The sequence below is a fragment of the Balaenoptera ricei genome, chromosome 14 (genome assembly GCF_028023285.1).
Source record: "Balaenoptera ricei isolate mBalRic1 chromosome 14, mBalRic1.hap2, whole genome shotgun sequence".
NCBI lineage: Eukaryota > Metazoa > Chordata > Mammalia > Artiodactyla > Balaenopteridae > Balaenoptera > Balaenoptera ricei.
In genome coordinates this window covers 48,389,947-48,415,447 of record NC_082652.1, presented here as the reverse complement: position 1 = coordinate 48,415,447, position 25,501 = coordinate 48,389,947, and the positions used below count along the sequence as shown (strand labels likewise).

General features: G+C 38.5%; 1 protein-coding gene across 3 annotated transcripts in view; it reads left to right on the top strand.

Annotated features, from left to right (window-relative positions):
* KLHL14 (kelch like family member 14) overlaps window positions 1-25,501 on the top strand; it is a 127,860-nt gene that overhangs the window by 30,702 nt on the left and 71,657 nt on the right. For all 3 annotated transcript variants that reach the window (XM_059894143.1, XM_059894141.1, XM_059894142.1), the window contains one exon: window positions 24,971-25,092. In XM_059894143.1, the coding sequence (XP_059750126.1) occupies window positions 24,971-25,092 (122 nt within the window). The remainder of the gene's footprint in view (window positions 1-24,970; window positions 25,093-25,501) is intronic.

Below are 25,501 nucleotides of genomic sequence, written 5' to 3'. Positions count from 1 at the left end.
ATGAATTGTAGTGTCAGAACATGACAGTTAAGACAATAACACAAACGAGGATCCAAACTCATGTGCTTGAATAGTGAACACAGGAGTCCAAGCGACAAGAACATGGAATGTATTTTTATTTTGTAAGAGTTCCAATTTGCCTAAAGATCAAGATGGTAAGCTTAATGTGACGGGCAAATGTTACCACACCAAGGAACACTGGTGATCAATATTCTGTTATTTTAACTTTTGTGACTTATAAATGACTTACAAATATACTTAACTTAGCATGTATCATACTATTATGTTACAGTCCTGAACATACATTTATTCATATTTTTTAAATGTACAATCTAGTATAAATTCAGAAACCCAGAAGGATAATAAAATTAAGATTGAACTTGTTCTAAGAGTAAGTTGGGGAAATAAGCATTATAAATTTGATCCAATAAATAAGCTTGAAATCCTCGATGCACTTTTACCTGATAAATATGTCCTAGGTTTCAGTGTTGGAAGAGTTGACTTTCAAAATGCAAAATCCATTTCCCAGCTTAGTCTGGATTCAGCATGCTAGCTGGGGCCTGCTGGCTCTGTTCTGGTGGATGGCTGATACCCCTGACGACACCATCCAGCTTCACTGGGCCATATCATTGGAAGGATATGTAGTGGCGTCTGACCACTGAATGCTTACAAGTGTCATGGATGCTGCAAGAATCTGATACTTCTGCAATAGGAAGAAAACTGTATTTTCCTTTAAAAGCGGAAGATACGGAAAATAGTTCATGTGAACCTATTGTTGATCTCAAAGTAATATAGTTTAGACTTTGTTCCATTATTAGTAACTGAAGCATTTTAATTTTAGGGACTAATTACATTATTCTAATTTTAATTCACAGAAAGAATGCAAGAGTACCCATCAAGATCTTAACTTAAATGTAGACAAAAATGCTGTAAGTTGCAACCAACAGTATGATATCAGCCCATTTGTTACAGCATCAGAGCAATACAAAAATGTTCTCTCAGCCTTACCTGTAGTCTAACAGAGGGATAAATGTGTTAAACAATTGTTTTTGAAATTGCATCACTTTTTATTGAAGACAGTTGAATGGAAGGGCATTGTATTTATTACTGTTTATCCACCTGTAGTCTAAATATGAAAGAGTTCCTCAGATTCAGAGAAGGAGTTGAAAAATTTAAATTGGCCCGTCTGTTGGAATAAGTTCAAAATACAAGCACATAGAATAACTTCAGAAGGAATTTACTTGTTTAAGAGTACACGTTATCTATAGAATGTAGGGCTATTAATATAATAACAATATTTTAAATATTTTTTTTAATTATTGAGTAATTTTGAATTTTTATTAAGTCTAGAAAAATAAAGCAAGCCAAGCATAGAGACTTTATAAATATGCAAATTAATTTAATTTTTGTCCTAGTTGTTTAGTTTTTCTGATTATGACATTTATACTCATATTCATATTTTATTTTAGCAAACTAAGCATTAAGGATATTAAAAATAATAGACTTATTATCTTATTAAAATATATACATAACTAATTTAAGACCACAGGACTTAGATGGACACAAATTAAAATATTTTGAAGTCTTATTTCTTATTTTCATATTGCTTTTTGCAAGAAATGGGACATTTAAGAGATAAGTTTTGAAAAAGTTTCTGGGAAAGTCATTATTAAAGGCTTCTAAAGCAAAAAAATTTAATAAAGTGACATGACATGCAACATTTAGTGCATTAAAAAGTAAATATCAAAAGACTTGTAGTGTAAGTTTAGCTTAAGTAACCCAAAAAGGTTTTTTATTTGTATTTTTTAAATTTTTATGCATAATTTAGTAATTGTCCCAAGTAAATCAAATTGGACTGGATTAATTAACTTCTCTTTTACATTTTCATTGCACCTCCCACAATGTAACAATTAAATAAACGTTTAGTGAAAGTTGAAGGAACAAAATTATAAAATAAGAAAGCCTCAGTGTTACATTTTACCAAAAGTTCTCCACCCTATGTTACTATTGCACATAACAAAAATCCATTGAACCTCCTCCAGGAGAACACCTGTAATAGAAAAGCATTCATAAAAATAATTATATTTTTAAAATATTTTATCACCAGCTATTACAGTCCTGTATACAGTCCTGTACTGAAGTGTAATTTTCAAGAGATTATATTTTATAGATGACAAAAGGCTACCTTATAAAGATTTCACTTTCTGCAAAAGTCTATTTAAAGAGTTCATATAAATTAATGTAAAAAATCTATTTAAACATCAGAAATACTAATTATCTATTTGCTAAAATGACTTGCAATGACTAAAAAGCCATTAGAATTCCTTAAGGCACAGTTTTGATTCCTGGTTTTTGTGCTTAGAAAATGTTTCTTTAAGTGTAGGACAATATTTTCTATTGATTCCCTTCCTAAGACCTGAATAACAACCTTAACAAAGCAAACTAATCTGGTGTCCATGCATCCTCTAAATTGTGATTTCCCTTTATGTCAATTTGATACCCTCAGATAAGAATTTGTTAGGTAGTTAAATTTTGTATCAGAAGTCACTCAACCATTCAGAATACAATTTGTTTATTGTCTAAAACAGGGCCATTGATTACAAAATTATATCACAGATATGGGAGCCAGATACTTATATCCTACAATCAAAAAGCAATTAGAGTAGATATTAGTGCATTGCATTGGCTCAGAGGACTTACTGACAATAGTGGACATGTTCAAATTTTAACTCATCTTTGTTTTTTTTCCCCATACTTATGAACACATTGAGGCTCACTCATTACCTTAGCTACTTTCTAAGTATCTCCACTTTCTTATCTTAAAAATACAGTGAAAAGTGTTACTTTACTTACAACAGTTACTTCATACCAGGTGATATTCTAAGCCTTTTACAAATATTAAGTTATTTAATGCTCATAATAGCCCTAAGGGATGGGTACCATCATTTCCTTCATTTTATGCAAGGAAAAACTGATGCACAGAGAAGTTAAGCATTTTGCCCATGGTTGCACAGCTGGTAAGTGGTATGGCCAAAGTCTGAGCCCAAGCAGTTGTGGCTCTTGAGTCCGTGTTCTCATCCATGGTGTTCTGCTTCTTACTATGAGCCTCTCTATTCTATCATATAATCTGGTGATTGACCCTAGAGTTATATGTAGGTTTAAGACTTCCCTTTTGGAAAGACACTTGTGAGGGTTAAATTTTAATGTATCTGACTTTAAAAGAAGTTAAGGAGATGTATTATTCTGGACCAAAGGTCAGCTTTTTTGTTTCGGTAAAAGATCAAATAGTAATTATACTTGGCTTCAGGGTCACACTAACTCTGTTGCAGCTACTTCACTCTTCCTTGGTAGCACAAACACAGCCATGGACAATATGTAAATGAATGAGCATGGCTGCGTTACAATAAAACTTCATTTGTGAGCATTGAAATTTCATGTAATTTTCACATGTTATGAAATATTATTCTTCTTTTGATTCTTTTCCACCATTTGAAAATCTAAAAACCATTTTGTGTTAGGGGGGTGCTGTATAAAAACAGGAGGCAAACTGGATTTGTTCTGTGAGTCATAGTTTGCCAAAACCCATCTTAGGCACTTGGGATACAACAGTGAACAAAATGGACACAAAATTTTGCCCTTATTCTAGTGGAAAGAATCCCTCTGGTCTTCTTGCTTCTGTTTGGAAGGAATTCAAATCTAAATAATTCTACCATGCCAAGTTAAAATTTCAGCTTTCTATAGTAAGACTTAAGAATTTGAATAGCAACCCCAGGAAGGTAAATGGTGATTAATTAAAACAGTGAATGCGTTGCTCATTTTTTTCCAACATACTGGATATAGAACCAACTAACATAGGTTGGTCATTATTCAGAATAGGCTTTAATATCATTGATATGGTATTTTAATGATTTCCAGGAGGAAAATAGAGGAGCCAGGTACATTTAACACACTGCTTTCTGAGATTGACATGTACATATCGAATAAACGAATCTAGGCATATGAATGAACATGTGAACAATTATTTTTCTAAATGCCAACCTGTATCTCCAGCTGCTGTGATCAAAGGGCATTCTTGGCAGGATTCCTGACTTCTAAGTGAATCAGCTGGATTGAGTATGTCTATAGAACCTCCCTGCCTTCTCCAAAGTGGGTAACCTCTGGAGGAGCGTGAGTGCTGCTGTGGGTTTGGCTTATGTGTCTATCTCCCCGACTAGATCAAGTGCCTGGACTTGACCCCAAAGTGTGAGTTCAGTATGAATGAGTATTGGTCTTAAATATAATTGTGGTGGACACTTAGGATTTGTTTCAGTTTCATGTGAATTGACAAAGCCAATGAAAGATAAAAATGGAGGTCATTTTAAAGATGATTACATACACACACACATACACGCACACGACTGCTGTTTGCCAGTAATAATGGTACCTATCACTAATTGAGCACCTACCATGAGTGAGCTTGACATATTACTTACATTCTTTCTAGTCCTTTCAATCTTTTTAAATATTAGACAGTTGAGGCTCAGAGAAAATAAGTAAGTTGTCCAATTATCTGAATAATGTTGAGTTGGGAGTCAATTGTCATCATCTGAAGAATAGTCTCTTATTATGAGTGCATATTGTAAATATGGCCTCTATGAAAAGCAAACTCCAATCTACACCTCCCATATCTTTGTTTTACCACAGCACAGTAGTGATTAGCAGTTCCAACCCTCTAACACATCTTCAAACCACCCAACCAATGAAGAAGGGTGAGAGGAAGAGAGTAGAAAGCCCAGATTTTTTCCTACTGGTCTACCATACTCAATTATTAGTTCTGAGATTAAGGGGCTAAATAATGAGATTGCTGAGATTTATCACTATGATACTGACTTACTAAAAATAAGATGAGCCAATATATTTTCAATAAATCAATAAAAATAAGAACTTTTCAGCTTAGCTTTGAAAAATCATTGTGAAAATAAAACAAACCAAAACAAAGCCTTGGAGCTTGTATTGGAACCAAGAGATTCCCCCCAGCCCCCTAGATTTCTGTGCACTGGAGTCCTAGAGAAGCTATCAGCTTTGTTTCTGTGAAGACAAAACTCTTCACATTGGTGATACTTACAGGTGATAAATACAACAGGTAGAAGCCAGAATTATAAAAATACTCATATGCTTTAATAACAGAAAATAAGAGTACTCTAATTGAAAATTTATTCTGCTTATCTTTTGTTTCAAGAAAATCATTTTAACATTTGCTACACTGTAGTGTTTATGCCTTCTGTCATTCATTTGGAATTTCAGAAAATATATTCAGTGCTATGTCATTTCCATTAACATCCAAGATAATTCTTGATGCACGAATTACTAATGATGATTTCTCTTAAAAAAAACCCAAACAAATAAGCACTGTTATGATATGGGCAGGACAGTGAGTTAACCAGGGGAAGGACTCTTGGTTGTAACATATAGTGAATATGTCTATTTTACTGTAAATATCAAAAGGGCTTATTTACTCACAAATATTAATGACAATCAGGTTAGAACTATTTGCAACATAAGAAGTAAAGCAGAAAGGCACTAGAGAAAGCTTACTGTAGTTGGGAAATGAAAATAGCAAATATTTGTGATAGAAAGAGAGAAAATAAATCAAAGGGAAGTAAAAAAAAAAAGAAGAAAAAACAGCAGTAACAAAAATGCAAGGAAATATGGGAAATCAAAGAAATTATTAAGATAGAAACCATCTGAAAAAGAAAGAAAAAGAGAACTAGTAGTAAAGGAGGATGGGCAAGAAAATTCTAGAGCTTGGAGAGTAGACGCTCAATATTTGTTGGACTAATAAGCACAAATTAAGAAGCATCTAAGTCACTACATAGTGAACATATAATTTGCAGAGTTATAGACAAAGTTCCACTAAACGGAAAAAAAAACCTCTTTTCCTCAATAGAAAAAATTTTTCAACAAGAAAAAAATGGTCAGTCATGGACCCTTCACTCCTATAATTTGATTCAGTTCAATAATTATATATTTGTAATCTGAGTTAAGATGTTTTATAAATAACTTTTTGTTCTTGTGCTAGATAATGCAGTAGCTTCAGAAACATCAGGGTTTAAAGGGGCAGTCTGTTATGCCAACAGGAGGAGATGAAAATGTAACTGTATTCTTCGTAAATCTTGATTCTCAGTATAACTAGAGCTGGCAGCAGACCTGAGAAACAAGGGGACCTTCATGACCTTGGGCAGATTTTCTAAACCCATGCCCATGGCCGTGCCACTCCCACGGTGGGAATTTGGGGTGATGCGTCGAATTTACCACTAACAAGAAGTTCTGCCACAGAATATCCCCCAAACTTGTGTTGAACATGTATAACACACCAAACTCTGTGCTATGCTCTGAGATACAGAGTGAAGAAGACAGACACATTCGTGACTTCATGTGGTTTACCGTATAAGGAAAAAGTAAATAAGTACACAGATTAATCACACTGGTAATACATGCTATAGATTGGAAAAGTGCCATTTGCTGGGAAACGGTGTAACACAGTGCTGTAACCTTGTCGGAGTGGCCAAAGAGTTCTTTCTCTGGTACCTTCCAGGGGCTGAAAGAAGGTGTGTGTGGCCAGAGATTGTGCAGGGAGGGTTGTCCAAGTCATAGAAGAAGTTGTGGGCTCTGCTAAGGATTATCCACTGCATGGATGAACTCCATATGGAAAAACCAGCATGCTTTTATACTTGAACTGAGTAAATGATCAATACTGTATTGGAAACACTGCCACCTTTGAATTCGTAAACCTAAATGTGTATCTTAGCTCTACTTTAGCTGAGTTCCACATCAGTAAAATGGGTTAAGAATTATTGTTCACCTTCCTGGGGTTTTGGTAAGGATCAGCTCAGAACGTGAAAAAACTACAAACAGAAAGTGCTAGTTGTAATTGATTTCTTTTTAATTTTAAAAGATACACTAAGCAAAGTTACCTGAATACGTTTTTGTCCATCTAGAAAACTCTTGAACATAATTTGTGATTTCACTGACAGCACAGAAATAGTCAGACTTCTAAGGACCTAAGAGTGAAGTTGGAGGGACCCGAAGGTGAACACAAGGTCATCAGAAGGAAGTGGGAAAATCAGAATTTTTGATTGCTCTCAGCAATTTATATTTCATTCCTGAAAATGATGGCCTTTTTAGGTATAAGAGTCTCCATTTCTTCCTTTCACAGAGGAGAGTCCCTCCTCTTTTTAATCTCATACATTCGATGTAGGACTTCGTTTGCTGCCGATCGCAGAGCCTCTGGCGTCCGTGTCTGGCTCTCTGCTCCCACAGCGCCTGCGAGCGGGTTGGTGAGTTACACCTGCGCTGGGACCCGAGCTTCCTCCGAGCTCAGCTGGGCCACCGTATGGAGACTGGCTCACTGGAGGCTGCAGAGAAGTGAACTGAAGAATTACAGTCGGTTTCACTTCCCTGCCTTATGTGCCTTAAGGTGCCTCTGAAGACAGACGAGGCCAGTGAAATGGAGAGGAGGACGAAGAGAGAAAGACCTAGGTTAGAGAAGAAAAGAGTCCTTGAAAATGTAGAGGCATCGCTGAAAGATGCGGAGGGACAGATGTGTTTGCCTGTCTGCGTGCGTAGCCCCCGACACTGCGCACTGTGGGCTGCCAGCTTGAAATTTTCTGTACGGTGGCTTCTGAGAGGTGTTTTTATCAGCTAAGGGTCTATTTTGCGTGTGGGTGGGGCCGGGACAGTCAAAGATTCACAGTCTGGCACTGAGTGAGGAGTTACTGGGTTGGGAGGGTCAATCTTTCGCCAAAAAGAAAATAGTCGTATTTTGTAAATCCTGCTTAGAACAAAGCAGCAGACTGTCTGGCCCTGATTTTTAGCACCCCTCAGAACCAAGCACACCGGAACATCCTGGGCAAATGGAAAGGATTAGAAGAGGGAATGGAAAATCTGTGAGTCAGAGAGGGAAACTTCGAAGGAAGAACTTTACTGCTTTAGGATGCACACCAGGACCTCAGCACTTCCTACCCCATATGCATTAACAGGGGGCCATGGATACTGTGAGGAATCCCAGCCAGTACTGGTGTGTTATAGAGGCAGAAGTGTGAGCCTCCTAGCAGGGACCAATTTGGTGGATTGGTTACTATGACAACTGTACCACTACTGTCAGTGGCAATTCCTGTAAACTCCCTGTCTTAAGGTTTTCGCAAGGGTTCACTCCAGAATAACATCTGTAGGTACAGACTACAGAGTAAAGCTAGGAGATATAGGTATGGAGAGAAAGAGAATACGACATAATAGGAGGTACAGATAAAAATGTTATGTTATAGTGCAAATATCTTAAACAGTTCTATTGCAGAGTAATTAAGACCTAAAATTCAGACAGATGCAGGTCAAATCCCACCTTGACCACTTAAAAGCTGGCTCTCTTTGGGTAATTTACTTAATCTGTTTTCAGATTGCTTACCTCTGAAATGTAGATAATGATACCCACCTCATCAGGGCAATTCTGAATGTTGGAAGAATGTATGTACTACACTTAACACAGTACCTGATGGTAAATACTTAATCATTGATAGCTTTTATTTTTATAGGAATAGTTCTGTTTATATCCAATTTGCCTTTCTGTTCACTTGTTAGGACTCCTAATTCCATACAGGATGTTCATTCTAGAGCCGGAGTCTCACAGTCTGAGTTCCAAGATAAGGTTTAGCTGACAGTGTCCATTTTATCCACCTTTGAGTAAACTACAGAGCTGAGACCAGTCCTGAGTCTGGCCCATTCCCTTGTTCTATCCATGTCAGCAATTGGAAAAGTTAGAAAAGGCTTTGTGGATTCAGGTTGAACAGCTTTTTTGAGGTGTAATTTACATCCAACACAATTCACCCATTTCAAGTGTACAGTCCAAGGAGCTTTAGTATATTCACAGTGTTTGCTACCATCACCACAATTCATTTTAGAACATTTTTACCACCCTCTCCAAAAAGACCCCATACCTATTAGCAATCAGCCCCCATCTGCCCCTGCCCCTTGCAGGTGTAGGCAACCACTAATCTACTTTCTGTCTCCATAAATCCATAGATTTTCTTATTCTGGACATTTCATATGGAATATGGCATCATGCAATATATGGTCTTTGGAGCTGGCTCCTTTCATGTAGCATAAGTTTTCAAAGTTCATCTATGTTGTAGCGTGTAGCAGTACTTCATTCCTTTTTATGGCTAAATAATATTCCATTGTATGGATAAACCACACTTTATCCATTAGTGGATGGACATTTGGTTTGTTTCCACTTTTTGCTATTATGAATAATGCTGCTATGAGCATTTATGTACAAGCTTTTGTGTGAGCATATGTTTTCATTTCTCTTAGATACATACCTAGGAGTGGAATTGCTGGGTCTTATGGTATCACAGTTAACACTGAACAAATGTTTAACTTTTTGAGGAACCGTCAGAATGTTTTCCAAAGCATCTGTACTGCGTTCTCACTAGCAGTGTATAAAGGCTCCAATTTCTCCACATCCTCGCCCACACTTAATACCTGCCTTTTTGACTGTAGCCACCTAATGGATGCGAAGTGCTATCTCACTGTGATTTGCATTTCCCTAATAATGCTGAGCATCTTTTTGTGTGTTTATTAGCCACTTGTATATTTTTTGGAAAAAAGTCTTTTTCAAATCCTTGGCCATTTTTTAGTTTGGTTATTTTCTTTTTCTTATTGAGTCGTAAGAGTCTTTTTGGCGTTTTTAGGAGGGCTTCTTCTGGTTCCTAGATCACAGCTGGGGCCACCTTCTGCAGGAATTGGGTGTTCCATTTGACACAAATGAAAATCAAATGCATGCACATGTACAGTGGAAAATTCTCTAGATACTTTTGTAAGGCACATATGTCTTATTAAAATTCTTGGTTTTTAGTGTGGCAGAGGAAACTATCTGTGGTTGATTTTGATGTTGTTTGTTTTCTTCTTCATGTGATTATTTTGGCTTTATGTTGATTTAGGCATTATATTCCTCAAGTGGTAGTCTGCACTTGGTGTAGCAAATCTTTTATTCAAAGAAAAAATATTTATTACTCAAGTTATTTATTTACATTGTCTTAAAGGCGCATCAGAAATTTTTATTCAAACTATGTTTATACAATAATTATTTTAGGGAAATGAGGTAAAATTCTTTGACTGCCAAGACAGTGATGACTCATAAGAACCACTGAAGAAGAAGAAGAAATTTCTTAATAAAACCTGAAAAACAGATGCTCTTATTTGAAAGGGGATGCAAAAGTGTTCCTTGTGGGGATCACCAAGAAACAGCACAGCCCAGAATTTTCAGTCACGGCTGACATTCAACTGAGGGCTTCCCTATACGTATCACCAAGGCAGTTTTTGACATGGAAAAGCTAAATTCATCATGAGAATAACTTGTCCGGTTTCATCTTCCTTTGCTACAGTGTCCTTGCAATTTTCCTTAGGGACAAAAAATATCTACTTCTCTTGACAAGAAATTACTTTTACTACTCTTAGTAGGTTAGGTTAGGTTACTTCACTGACTCTTTTTTTTTTTAAGTTTTTAATTTATTCATTTATTTATTTTTGGCTGCACCGTGCAGCATGTGGGATCTTAGTTCCCTGTCCAGGGATCGAACCCAGGCCCACAGCAGTGGAAGCGTGGAGCCCTAACCACTGGACCGCCAGGGAATTCCCATAGGTTACTTCACTAACTCTTGCTTTGAGTGTATGGATATGACAGAATGTTCAGCAAATCATTTCCTAAGCTTAATGTTTATGCTTCTGGACGGAACAATTTCTATTTTGATTATGAATCTCTTTGAACAATCATATTCTTGCTTTCTGTTAAAAGATTTACATGTCTATTACACGACAAAGAAGACTTCAGGCCACCATCATAGATCTGAGTGTAAAGCAGTAGAAATTTTAACGTGGATTTCTTATCTGGCTATTCAAAGGGACAAAGTGTTATTAAAAGCATGTGATAACTTCGTAGGTTTTAGTAGCACTACCACCAGATCCCAGGTAAGCAGATAATTGCCTAAATTAGTCACTTTGTGTGTTTAGAAGGCAGGCACCTTCTTCCCTCGGCAGAATTATAGAGAAGATACCTAATTCAAGGTAGTCAGTTCAGAACCCTGAGAAGCCCAATAAACTTCAACTGTCACTCAGACAGTCTTATATTCAAAATTTGGAAAGAGAAAGCAGACAAAGCAAAACTGAAATAGTGGAACACCACTTTGTTGCACACAAACTCAGGATCTGTGCTTGCTCCAGAGTTAGGAAGCAGCAAACAAAACCAGCAGCAAGCAAAAATCCATTCCAAGGAAGGGGCACCCCCTGTACAGGAAGAAGCCCCTCAAGTCTTGCATCAGCCTAGTCAAACTGAGAGCCCAGGTTCCAGAACACAATAGTCTTTTTGACCTAGAAAGAATAGTCTCACCTCAGAAAGATTTTTCTGGAGAGTGCTTCCCATTTTTTATGGCAAGGAAACTTTAGAATCTCAGAGCATGAGAAACATTCAACATGTCTGAAAGCACAAAGAAATGTATGTCTATGGCTTTACAGACACTAATTAGAGTCTGCCACAAAAGCTTATGGAATCACTTCTCTCCTTTATCCGTATCTGTTCTTATCCCTCCTGGTGGCCCTCCCTTCATTGGAACATTGTTAACCATTAACATTTACTGCATATGTAAGTAGCCGAGCACCAAGCAGAAGAGGAGATAAGGAGTCTGCCTCCCATGTTCCAAATTCTCCACACGGTGAGTGGTCGGTTGACTGCTATAAAATACAGCTGTTGTGTGGTGAAATTAAGACGATCCTTTCTTAAAGCAGTCGTGCAGGTTTTGACCATTGAAGCCTCCTTCTCAAGTGTCAATCCCCAAAAATGAGTGTGAGAGTCATTGGCGTCGTTCTGCCCTGTGTTCCTGTTGGCTGGATAGTTCTGTTAAGGACTGTATTAGTCCGCTCAAGGTGCCATACCGGAATAAATATGGACCAGGTAACTTAAACAACTGAAATTTGTTTTCTCACAGTTCTATTCTAGAGGCTGGAAGTCCACGATCAAGATCCAGCAGGGCTGGTTTCTGGTGAGGTCTCTCTTCCTGGTTTTCAGACAGCTGCCTTCTCACTGTGTGCTCACATGACCTTTCCTCTGTATGCAGAGCTGGGGGGTGGGGTGGGGAGAAGAAGAAGGGAATCTCTGGTGTCTCTTCCTCTTCTTATAAGGACACCAGTTCTATTAAATGTGGGCCCCACCCTTATGACCTCATTTCACCTTAACTACCTCCTAAAAGCCCTATCTCCAAACACAGTCACATTGGGAGTTAGGGCTTCAACATAAGAATTTGGAGGCAACACCATTCAGTCCAAAACAAGGGCCAAGAATAGAACACAAGGAATTATAAAACAGGTTCGAGGCACTAACTGAAATGTTACTTTTCAACTAGATCTATACAGGCAAAATTATCTAGGCAGATGAGCAATTATCCAAGTCAGCAATGTGTTGATAGATCCTCCAATAATACAAACCTAGAAGAGAAAACAAAAGTACAGATCTGCTTTCCTCAGCCCCATAAAATCTTGCCTAAATCAGTAGTTCTTTGAAGAATCAACCATAGAGCTTTTTTACTGAGACATATCTTCCCTAGTCCTACCCAGAGATTCTAAATAGATTGATCTGGAACATGGACCCAGGAACCTGCATATTTAGCAACTTCCTGGGTGATTTTGGGACCACATTGAGAAAAATCACGAGACTAAACAGATGCTTCTGTTTTCCAATTTGCTACATATCTATGGACGATGGAAGAAAATACTGATTGCAATTTACTGGAAGATAAGTTTAAGGAAAATTTATTGCAAAACTAAAAGAAATCAGATTCACTGACATGAGAAAAAGGGAAATGAGTCTTAGGGAAAGTTATTGGAATTACCGGACTCTAGGGGATTTGCTTCCTGATGATGAAATTTGGGTACCTACTGCGCTAGAGAATTTTCAGGATAATTCAAGCCACACAGTATAGAGTCCACAATTCAGCTTCAGAGAATGTGGTGAATTTTCCCAGAATAATTTGTTTCTGCCTGTCAGAGATCTGATGATTGAAAAGGACAGTGTCAGGGATTGGCTGATCGGTGAGTCTCAGAGGCTTCTGCAAATTCCCCTTCCTGGGGAGACGTTGGAGGGCCTCCTAGATCCTGCAGATCCCTTGAGCCAGGGTTTCCTTTATCACTTAGCCCCTCCAGGGTTGGTGAAGCAGCAAAGAACGGAAAGAACTGGCTCCCCACAGGGAGGGAGAGGGAAAGAAGAGGAGGATAAGAAATTCTTATTTCACCCACCGCAGTGGGGTGTCCCTGAGCTGGATCCCACAAGCCACACCTCATCGTCTCCACAGTACACACCCCAAGCCTGCCTCAGTCCCTCGTGGCTTCTCTACCCCCAAATGAGGATAACTTTCATTTATCTTAATCCCAGGATGATTTCATAACCTTATTCTTCCCCTAAAAATAAATTCTGGGCCCATGTAGAGGGTGTCAGCTACAACTCCCTTTTCTTGAAGATGGATACCTATTTATTGCCATGAATATTCCAAGAGAAGCATGGGGCAATACATTCAGTTACTAACTAACTTTTCTCCCTATCTCTCTGCATGACCACTCCTGCAGTGACGCTCCAACTGGCAACAGCCTGCCTGGCAGGAGGCTGGCTCCTGTTACTCAGAACGAGCTTCCTACTTTCCCCACGAGAAATCTTTCCCTGGAGTTAGAGGAATGGATAAAATCAGTCTCTAGACCCATGAGGTGTCAGTCAGGCCATTGTCCCCTCATCCTGAATGGCTGAACTTCTGTTTGGGGAACGTGATTTTGTTAAAGATTCATTTTTACTGTTAGGTCTTGGACTGTCAGATACAAGTAATTTCAGTGGGAGGTATGTGACATCCTGAACTTGGATTTTCAGCGTCATCATGTGATCTTGTGTCTTTCTGCACTTTGTCTTGTGCAGCAGGTACCAACATTTCCCCAGGTCAGGAAGTCACTCTTTTCTCTTCAGAAAGGCGGCCAGATGGGAGGGAGAGAGAGAGAAGTCTCAATAATGAGATTGGTTCTCAAGAGGCAGCGTAGTCTAATAATTGGCCTTTATTAGGGGTTTAAACGCAGGCATTACTTAGGAGTCCATCACTGGCATGAGAGTGATGCTTTATCGCTTTTCGTCACTAGGCTACACAGAGCTTGAATAGCTCCTTGGTGACAGGCTGCACAGAACCACTTCTCTCTTGAGCAAGAAGAAGAGTTTTTTCCTATTACACAAACATTGGTGTCCCTGCCAGCGTGTTGGGTGGCATCTGTGCTAGTGAGTAGGGAGACCCCGAGTCCCACTTGGAGGCAGGATGGATTAGTCGAAGAGGTCATACTTGCCACACAACTTCCTCCCAGGAATAGGGAGGATTAATGAGATGCTATTCCCATTGCAATTCATGCTCCTCAGTAAGTCACCATGTACTAGGTATTAGAATTAGAGATTATATAGGTAATCAAGCAAAGAAGATACTCAACTACTTCTAGTTACCAAAGGAAGCTTTAATCTAGGAGGTTGGGAAGAGGGGGGGTGTGGAAATGCAGTGAGTATAAAGTTGGCTGAAAGCCATTTTTCCTCATGAAGCAAAGGACCAGGAGTGAAGTGTGAAATGCTATGTACAATATAAAGATAGACCCATTCTGGCTTATGAACTAAGCCTTGGGGAGGCTTACATTTCATGGATTCGGATGAGGACCTTAAGACACTTTTGTCATATCTGCCTCTGCCATCATGAACCCGTCTACAGCTTTGGTGTTCAGAGAAATGTGGCACAAACATCGGCAAACTACCCCACCTGCATGCTGGGGGACCCGGTGACATTCTGAGTTCAGTATGTGTCAGTGAAGAATTGTGGAAGAATGTACTAGTGTGCTACAGGGGCTCGGGTGAGAAGTGAAGGAGTGGGAAGATGGTTCATTACAATTGTAACATGCAAAGCTCCAGTCATTCAACATGTTGAGCTTCTCATGGTCAAACCTATAAGAAGGGGCCAAGTTGGAATGTGACTAGGGTTCAAGATTTTAAAGTCCTGGTTTCTTCCATTTACTATAGCGTGTCCTCAACTATGGTTTACCTGCCACTGGTAGAATGTGAGACCATTTCAGATGGTACACGAGAAACCATTTTTAAATTTATTTTAATCGTTAGGTATTACTATATTTTAACAGGTATCAGAGATAAAACACAGTTAACCCATGAAGCCCATGATTCATAAATAAAATTGCTAGAACAATGATTCTCAATACCGGTTGTATATTAGAATCACACAGAAAGCTTAAAACAATTTTTAAAAAACACCGATGCTGGGTCCCACAGTAGATCATGAAATCAGAATCTCTGAGAGGCGCCCCGACCCTAAATATTTTATAAAAGCTCTCCCAGGTGGTTCTAAAGAGCGGCCACCATTGGGAAAGACTAGAACAGACCGGGATGAAGCATTTTAAAGTGATCAGTTTTAAATAAAATGTTAAGTAAATAATATACGGATCTGGCAAAGATCATTAAGGTCCTGTACTGTGCTAATAACTGAAATTTGGTAAACTTCCCTCTATCGTGGGTAGCTCCCATTCTGGGGGACAACATTGATCCTAGGTAGCAGGTTAGATCTGGGGGTTAATCAACAAGACTGTCTGTTCTCCAATATGTCACCCTCTGACTCTTCCACATTTTGGTTCAGAAACATGGCTTTTCCTCTTTCCTTTTTGCCTTTTGACACCCCCATCACCACACCCACTGACTGGACCTTAAAACAGACGAGGAAAAAAAAGGATGATAAGAATCTGTAATGACATATATCTGGATTAGTGGGATTGCAAATGACTTTGACCCTTTTCACCAGTTCGTTCTTTTATTCATCATTTCTTCATTCCCACAACAAGCATTTACTGAGTACCTATGTAGTACTAAGTCCTTTTTGTGTTTAACTATACTTAGAATTTTTCTCAATGAGCCTGTGTTGTCTTTATGATCAAACGAATCTTAAAGTTACTTCCATTTTAGGAAAACTAAATACTGTATATGACTGACCATTCTCCACTCACCACGCAGCCAGACTCCTGGCGGGAGAAAAAGTGTCAGAAGATGGAAGCAAAGACATTTTCAGCCATTCCTGAGAATCACAGAAGGGTTGTGTGCGAAAGCCCTAGAGACATTTCCTCTGTGAAATGGAAGAAATAAAACCCATCCTGAGGCACTGGAAATGGTGCCCAAACCCTTTTTCCTCTATTCCTTCATCTGTTAAATGGGGATAATGATACTTTATGTTTACCTACCTCAGAGAGGCATTACCAGGTCTATTTAAAGGCTCTTCTGATGAAAGCTGCTGTGTAATTACCAAGAACAGCTATGATAAAAAAAAAACCTAAATACAACAGCAAATCAGCTGGAACAAGTTCTCCAGGGAGTTTACTTCTCTGGAAAAATTGAAGAAAGGGGTAGCAGCTCTCCTCTGGGGACTTTTGGGTACCCTTCTAGCTGGAAGTTTAGGGAAGGCTAGCTAATCTGGAAAGTCTCCTCCTGGCTACTGATTTGGGATCTTTCTCTGTTTACTTTTTCCCCACGGTCTAAGCAGTTTCCATCTGAAATTCCTCTTTCAAGTTTTTCAGATCTTAACTCAGAAACTGTTTTATCCGTGAAAAGAATCTCAAGCAAGGCACTTAACCTATGACAGAGAAACAGAGAGAGAGTGTTTGAGAGAGACAAAGAGAGAAAAGGGAGGCTATAATGTAGAGGATATGTGCATTTTATTGAGGATAAGTAATGGGGAATTCTTTGATAGTTTATAAAAAGAGGACCGAAGTAATTGATTGTTAATGTCAGGCTTTGCTGAAATTCATTTGACAAAGCATGTAGGGTAAATTCGATGGGAGCAGAAGCTCACAAAACAAGGACATCACTATTACAACAGCTCAAGAGAAAGGCAACCCAGCTGAATCAGGCTACTGGCAGTTTGGTTGAAATGAAGAGATATTTTTTTTTTATATTGGAGTATAGTTGATTAACAATGTTGTGTTAGGTTCAGGTGTACAACAGAGTGACTCAGTTATACATATACATGTATCTATTCTTTTTCAAATTCTTTTCCCAATTAGGTTGTTACAGAATACTGAGCAGAGGTCCCTGTGCTATACAGTAGGTCCTTGTTGATTATCTATTTTAAATATAGCAGTGTGTACATGTTACAGCTCTAGAATCCATAGGATTTGGTACAACATTGACTATAGCAGGAAAATGAGAGAAGAGTCAAGACTACCATAAAATTTGGAGAGTTGGATATCATAAGGTTTGGGGACTTCCTTAACAGAGAGAGATGGCAACCAAGAGTGAGTGGGTTGAATTTATGAATGAGATCTAGACCAATGCCATTGTAGGAAGCCCAGTGGTTTTATATTTTTGCTAAACTTGCTTGTGCAGTAAATATTCTGACTGTTTATAAACAGTGAACCTATGGTACCTGAAAAGGCTTCTAAACAATAAAAGAAAATGTCAAAATTCCAAAGATGGATTTTCAAATGAGTGCTTTGTAAGTTTAATAATTATGCATAATAATAATCATTGTCATTTATCGATTGATTACTATGGGAACTACATACATATTTTCCATATGCAACTCAGATGTCAGCTGGTGGCTTTTCAGTTCTGGTAAAGACCTGGCAAAATTGTTGCAAACCCCTTCAATCCAAAGACCTGTGGAAATCCAAAACCTGTCTTTGTCTCTGTGAATCCCCAGGGCTTTACATCTTCCCGAATTTCCCTGCCTCCGGATCACTACCAAACACCACTGTTGTACCACCAGATGTGAAATTGCACATTCACTCACCGCTTGTATAAAATGCTAAGCCATCACAGGGTTAGCAAAGTTCACTGAAGTTGGAAAGTCGTGGGAAAGAGGCATAACTTCTTCCAGTCTTCTCCAGCCTCTCCCTACTGGATCATGTTGGGAGCACCAGTTTTTTTGTTTGTTTGTTTTGTTTTATAAATTTATTTATTTTTTATTTATTTATTTTTGGCTGCGTTGGGTCTTCATTGCTGTGCACGGGCTTCCTCTAGTTGCGGCGCGCGGGGGCTACTCTTTGTTGCGGTGAGCGGGCTTCTCATGGTGGTGGCTTCTCTTGTTGCGGAGCACGGGCTCTAGGCGTGCAGGCTTCAGTAGTTGTGGCTCGAGGGTTCTAGAGCAAAGGCTCAGTAGTTGTGGCGCACGGGCTTAGTTGCTCCGCGGCATGTGCGATCTTCCCGGACCAGGGCTTGAACCCGTGTCCCATGCATTGGCAGATGGATTCTTAACCACTGCACCACCAGGGAAGTCCCGGGAGCATCAGTTTTTGTCTCCCCTCACTGTGCAGAGACATTCATCTTTAAAGGCAACAGCAGCACGAAGTGCCTTTCGTTGGTTGAAGAGACTAGCTCTAGAAGGTGATTTTGTTTACGAGTTGCAGCCATTCCTTTTCCAAATTATGCTTAAATGACTTCATTTTAACCCTCACAACATTCCCACTTTACAGATGAGGCAACTGAGGCTTCAAGAGGTTGAATACCAGCCCAAGGATATAAACATATGAAGTGGTAAAAAGAGAACTTCAGTCCAGGTCTGGCTGATTCTTAAATTAAAATTAACTTAGCCTTTGAAAGATGGAATAATTATTATCTACCCCCATTTACATTGCCCCCTCAAAACTGCTTAGTTTTTCCATTACATCTTTGTTTAAAAAAAAAAATGGCAATACACCTCTGAAGACCATATATGGGGAATTACAGAGTAAAAATCCCAGTATTTATGTATCATTTCAGAGAGAATGAGTTGGGATGACTAAAATGTCTAAACCATGGAAATGTGATGCTATTACTTCTTACGTAATAAAATTTGGATGGGGACATGGGTTACTCGCTTATCAAACCTGCAGATTACACAAAGGAATGGCTATACTTAGGATGATGGCGATGAGGAGGAGGAGGACGGTGATAGACAGCATTTAATTAACACTGCTATAAATGCTTTGCATATATTTTTTTTAATCCTGAAGATTAAACAAACCTATGCCTTAGGTCTGTTCTTATCCCAGTTTTACAAACGAGATTCAAGAGGGCAAAGAAGCTAGCCCAAGGTCACTCATCTCAGAAGAGCTGAAGCCAAAAGTCTCACCCCAATTGTGAGACCTACACTCTTAACAACCAGGCTGTCCTGCTTGGAGAATCGTGATATTTCCAATAGATGTCCCCACTAGAATGGAAGTAAGTGCCATGAAGAACAGGGAATTTATTCCTCTTGTTCACACCATGATCTTTAGTGTTTAGAACGTAGCAGAAACTGGAACATAGTAGAAACTCAATTAATAATTGCTAAATGATAAATTAATTGAAACAAAGTGTCTCAATCAGTAGAGGATAGAAAAGCATTTAAAAAGGGTAATGCATCGATATTTAAAATACTTAACTAGGAGAAATATAGGATAGGGAAAAGCCTGACTTGACAGCCTGGGTTGGTTTTTTAAAGACAATCTGTATTTGTAGTCAGCTGGAAGCTGTATAGGAACCAGCACTGCATTGTGGCAGCTGAAAGACCATTGTGATTTTTAAAAAGCCTTAAAAAAATACATCACATCACATATCAATATCATATTTGTTATATTGTGTACAGTTCTAATAAGGTACATTGAGTACATTTTTAATAAGGAAAATGGAAATTTTTTCAGAAAGAAAGGGAAATTTTCAACATGCTAAAGAGAAGACATATAGCAACTATCTGCCATTATCGGAGGTGCTGCCATGACAGCACCTTGCTCTTTTTCTCTGAAAGACTTTGGCAGATTCTCAGCTCAGCATAAGGAGAAAAAAAATCAATCTAACACAACTGTCCAACAACTTTCCACAATAGAGTGCGTTTGAAAACCTAAGGTCCATTTCATTACAAATTTCCAAATTAATAAGAATACTTATAAAAAAAAAAACTATTGAAAGGATTTCTACATTATGTAGAGAACTGGACCAAATCAGTGACCTCAAGTCTGGCTGTGTGTCAGAATCAACCAGAAAACTGTGAAACATTATTGATTTTTAAGGCCTCATCCCACTGAATCATAATCTCCGGGAATTGGGACCTAAGAATCTATCTCAAGAATCTTAATTTTTTAATCCCCTCAGATGATTTTGATGACTTGCCAGTCTTGGAAATCCCTGAACGAGATGACCTCAAAGTTCTCTTCTAACTCTCTGACTTAATGATTCTTAAGAATATTGCAGAACATTTTCTTTAGTAAATAAATAATGATTAGTTATCTGCAAAATGAACTTAGCCTAAATGTACATGGGTGGCTCTAAAGTGCCAGCAGACCAGCTGATTTCTTAAACTGGTTAAAACACTTCTTGCAATCTAGTTAATAAAAAATGTTTATATGTATCCTGGGAAGGAAAACTTTATCTGGCCTGTTTCCCAATTATTGAAGTTCCAAATCACTGAAATATAAATAAATGAGACTTTACCATACTTAGAACACCAGTATGATGAAAAATTTGTTTACACCAGGAGGTTTTAGGTTATCCTTCAATCATTCATCCCTGGAACCAAAGTACCTATGTGCGCCAGCGCACACGCATACACACGCACACACACGCACAAATGTGACACATGGTAAATGTTGGGCAATTACTGAGCTGGAACAAAGGAGACCTTCAAATTCCATCGCCTTTTTAACCTTATATTTTTCTTTGCAAGAATCTAGGGACCCAAAGGCATCTAAATAATATTATTAATCAAGACATACTCAGCTCTTTAAGTTTCTCTAATTATTTAACTCTTAAGTATATTACTTTGGTCTAAGTGGTGCTAAGACGAGGAGTAAAAAGGAGCATTTTAAAAATATTAACAGACTTAAAGAGAACAGATTAATTTTGGCTAAATTGGCTTCCTGTGTAAAGAGCTTCTAAAAAGTATACTATGTTGCCATATGAAGGAACTCTAATTATTGCAATATTGTAGATTTTGCCTAATCTAAAATTAAACCTGTAAGGCTCCACTGGAATTGTTTAGAAGAGAATAATTGAAACCCCCTTCAGCAAGTTAATTCAGATTCTTCTAATTTTACTTTTCTAGTTCACAAGGTATCTTTTTTCATGGTGTTTTCAAATTGAAGTTCACACACATCAAATAAATGGCATGATAATCAGAGGTTTCAATATCCAATATGCATTCATTATGATCTGTCATTATTGTCATTGTCACTATTATAACTGCACACTGTAAAAAGAATGGAAGCTTTTCCACAGGAATTATTCACGTGTATTAGTTTCTAGGAGTAATTGAATAGCTGACATTGCATTTATATCAAAGTAAAATATGTGCTGGGTTTTCTCATTTGTTTTATTCTTAAGAAATAAGAAATGTAGAGTAATCTCTATTAGTTCTCTTTATTTGGATCCAGAAATGTTCACAGTTTTATGTAATGTCCGATGTATATTTTCTTATAACAAGGCTCAAGATAGCCAACATAATTAAAATGATAATTTTCTAAGAACATACAATTATAAGATAACAGCTAGGTAGTGAAACCCTCTTAATTAACTTGTATTTATATATATGAATTCAACAAGTATCTCTGTGAAAAATACTACTTTTCTTCTTTAACTAATCAGGTTTGGCATAATGAAATAAAGCCCACATCGTATTAATACTAAAGATAAATTAATAATAATTTACCTTAGAGTTTACATAGAACTTTTCACTTCATTGTTTCACATAATCATCATGACAATCCTTTGAAGATGCAGATCAGATATTACTCCTCTATTTAAAGATGAGAAAACATAGGCTCCAAGAAGCCAAGTAATTTATACAAAGTCACTCTGCTGAATAGCAAAATCAGCCCTAGAATCCAGGTCACCTGGGTCTTAACCAGAATTTATGGTAAAATAAAAAATTTTTAAATAAATTTGAATTTTAAAAAGATCATGGACCTGGTAGAGTTAGAAGGGCTAGGTCTGAACACTGTTTCTGCCACTTTATTTGACTATAAGAACTTTCTCACTTTCCTGTAAAATGGAACTATACCTATGACATAGGGCTGTTTTGAGAGTCAATGGAGAAAATGGTGAGAAAACCACTTAAATGTGTTTTGTTATTTTATGTGTTCTTTCTTCTGTACTATGCTACTTCTCACATGCTTTATCCTGTTTTTGCTTTCTATGTGCGTCACCTTCACAAGGTAGAGTTTTAAGCTTTATTTAGAATTAAATAATATTAATACCGGGTTGGAACATTGAGTAACACTAAACTTTAGAAACAAAATACTGTAAGTAAGAAAGCTGTACATTGAATGGATGATGATATAAATATAATAGTGCAAAAACTTTAGAATGTGTCTTCACTCACTAAGAAGGCCAAATGTAATGAACTAGGAGAACTGCTCCTTTACAGAAAACACACAGCCCATGAGGGGAGCTGGGATTTCCTTTACTTCCATGTAATTCTTCATGGGTTGTTTAGAGACTTGTCCTAGTTGATGTGAAGTCTCTCACAGCTGCTATGCCAGCTAGCCTTTAAACAGTGTCTTTGCTGGCAGGGTGGCAGTTGTTACCATTTGCCAGTTGATCAGTGGTTTATTTATCGGTAATCTCAGTCCAGTTCTTAGGGGACAGATGGCAATGACTGGCTCTTTGGGCACAAAGGACGAAGACTCTCAATCTGCTCCTCATCTGCAGAGATGGTCCATCTAAGGAGGTGGTGAAAATCACCAATGGGATTGGTCCAGGGAGACTGGCCTTATCAATGAATGAAACACCCTTACAAACATATTTGAGCTATGCGTTTATCTCCCTTTGTCACTCATGAAACACGTTTTAAAAGCAGTACATTTATTTAAATATTAAAACAAAGATTTAATTACATTGCTTTGGTCATACCACCATTCCAATTAGTCCTTGCCTCTATGTCTAACCGGTAGATACTGGTCCATCTGTCCCCACCTTCAGTCTAGAGCACATACATGTGTCAGATCATGACAGCCACAGAATCGTGACTTCCCGTTGAACAGGTCTGTCTACACGTGGAAACTGACAGCCATCTAAAAATATAGAGGCTCTCATCTTAACTTATACTCACAGAGTGGTTGTTTATTTGCGCTAAACCTACAGGAAAAAATTGTTTTATATTAGTTCTGTAACCAGGCATTTAGGAGAATATATGGCACATGAATTATGTATTGTTTGCAAATAAAAGAGAGGTACTTACTGCACTGAATTTTCTTAACCCCTGTCAACAAACCACCCCAATCGCTGACATCCTCAAAATATGGAGCTCTTTGCTATTGCTTTTGTTTCCCAACTACTGATCTATAAGGCATATGGGTACAGTTCCAAAGTACTTCAGCTTCAAAGAAGTCGAGTTTTTTTGTTTGTGGCAAAATTAATATTGCAAGCTGATATCACATTGAACATTCTTCTGCAAGTACAGCTCCCCCTATGCATGAGTCCCTGACAGGAGGTTTTCCAGAAGGTATTTTTTTCTGCTGAGGCATATAGGAGGCATTCTATGGCACCAGAGTTTCATTAAAGGAATTCTCTTGTTCCCTTCCTTTCCATGGAAATGTCATTAACTGTATTCAGTTAACTCTCCGAATGTTAGGTTCTTAACCAACAAACAGTGCTTCTCCACAAGGGCGTACTTCGCCAAGCGTCCCTGAATCAGAACGACCAGGCTGAATATGGAATAATAGATTCTGAGCCACGCTGTGGGTGGTGATCATATTTAAGAGGAACCCTTTTACATTTATTGACTTTTTCCTTCAATCATGGTTGTTTCGTTTCTTCCACCACCACCTTCAGCCTTTCAGGTGAACGAAAGGTTCAGTTATATGTAAAGCGACCGTTAAATCAGCAGGGCCCTTGTGGGGGGCTGGGTCTGTCCTCCTCCGTCCAATCGCCAGTGAGCTCAATCCATTACTGTTCCCGAGGATCATACATCCATCAGGTCGAGTGCGCCGGCCAGGGTGCATCTTACAGCTTTTACTGCACATGAGACATTGCAGGCCTGTTCTCAGGAGCTGTCAAGCAGGCTGGGAATCACAGTCACGGTTAATAGCAGCGAATTGCCAGCTCTTGATGGGTGGGTAGTCACTCCTTTCAGTGGTTGCCCCCTGGGGGGAGAAGGTAGAAAAACAGAGGGAGGGAATTAGAGTGACTTTGCACAGCTGAGCAAGTTCATGCCGCTGGATCAGTGGCAAGCGTTGGCAGGGCTCCACTCTGGGGAGGCTCAAAACAACCTCACAGTCTCACTTTTACCAGTTGGTGCTGCTGTGTCGCCACTGGTGCCCTGGGATGGGGGGAGGGGGAGGAGGAGCTGGGAAGAGGATGAAGGCAGAAGTCTCAGCTAAATTAAACAAAAAGTCCTGTTCGCGCTGGTGAACCCACCCCAGTTAGCCCTGGGCTACTAATTGTACCAAACTGGTATTTGAAGTTCGCTGGGTGATTAAAGAGTTGGCTCACAAAGTCTCTGCATAACCTTAATTTTTTCAAGGTTCTTTGAGTGGAGAATGGTTTATAATAATGATTTTGACTAATACGATTTTTGACATGCAACTTCAATGCTTAACCTTAGCACAACTCCAGAGCATTTCATGTGTACTCAGCTGTAAAGAGTGATGATTTAAAGGGATAATATAAGAAAAAGGTCGTTCTAGAATGAACCTCTAACAAATTGCATCAAAGGAGCTTATTATTCCTTGGGTATGGGGATATGCCGTGCTTCTCTGATCATTTTTCTGCTTGGTTCAAAAAAAATGTTGAGACATGAATGGGAGAAGAAAGAGGAAAAAAATGAAATAGAAATCTGCAAGCGGGGAACATTCTTTTGATGGTTATGATTTTGTTGCCACTAAAGAGGCTCTACAGTAATGTGGTTATTCATCTCCTCTTTTGTTTTGGGTGAAGAATTCGCTCTAACAAGAAAATGCTGTTGTTGGTTGGTGGATTGCCTCCTGGGCCAGACCGACTCCCCAGCAATTTGGTTCAGTACTATGATGATGAAAAGAAGACATGGAAAATCCTCACAAGTGAGTGCCTTTCTTTCTTTCTTTACCCACCTATTTATTTCAGGTTAGAGCTATCTTGATGAATTTGAAAACATGGTTAATCAAATTAGACATTTTATTGATTTGTTACCCTTTGGAGGTGTGTTTATGTATCACAGGGGATTTAAAGTAAAAGACTAAATTAACATTGCAGAGTGGCCGATTTGGTAGTGGAAGAGGCCTAAATTAAAACTGGCCAAAAATCAGTGCACTTAAGTTGGTGTTTCTGTGTGTGTTGCCACAGAGGGGGAGGGAAGGCCGAGATCTTCCAAAAGAAATTCTTCCATTATGGTTTTGCTCTTGGAAAGGGGAAAGCTTGGTTAATAGCACTAGTAAATTTTCTCATGTCAAAATGATTGTTTAGTTCATTGTCTCTGTAACTAATGTTCAT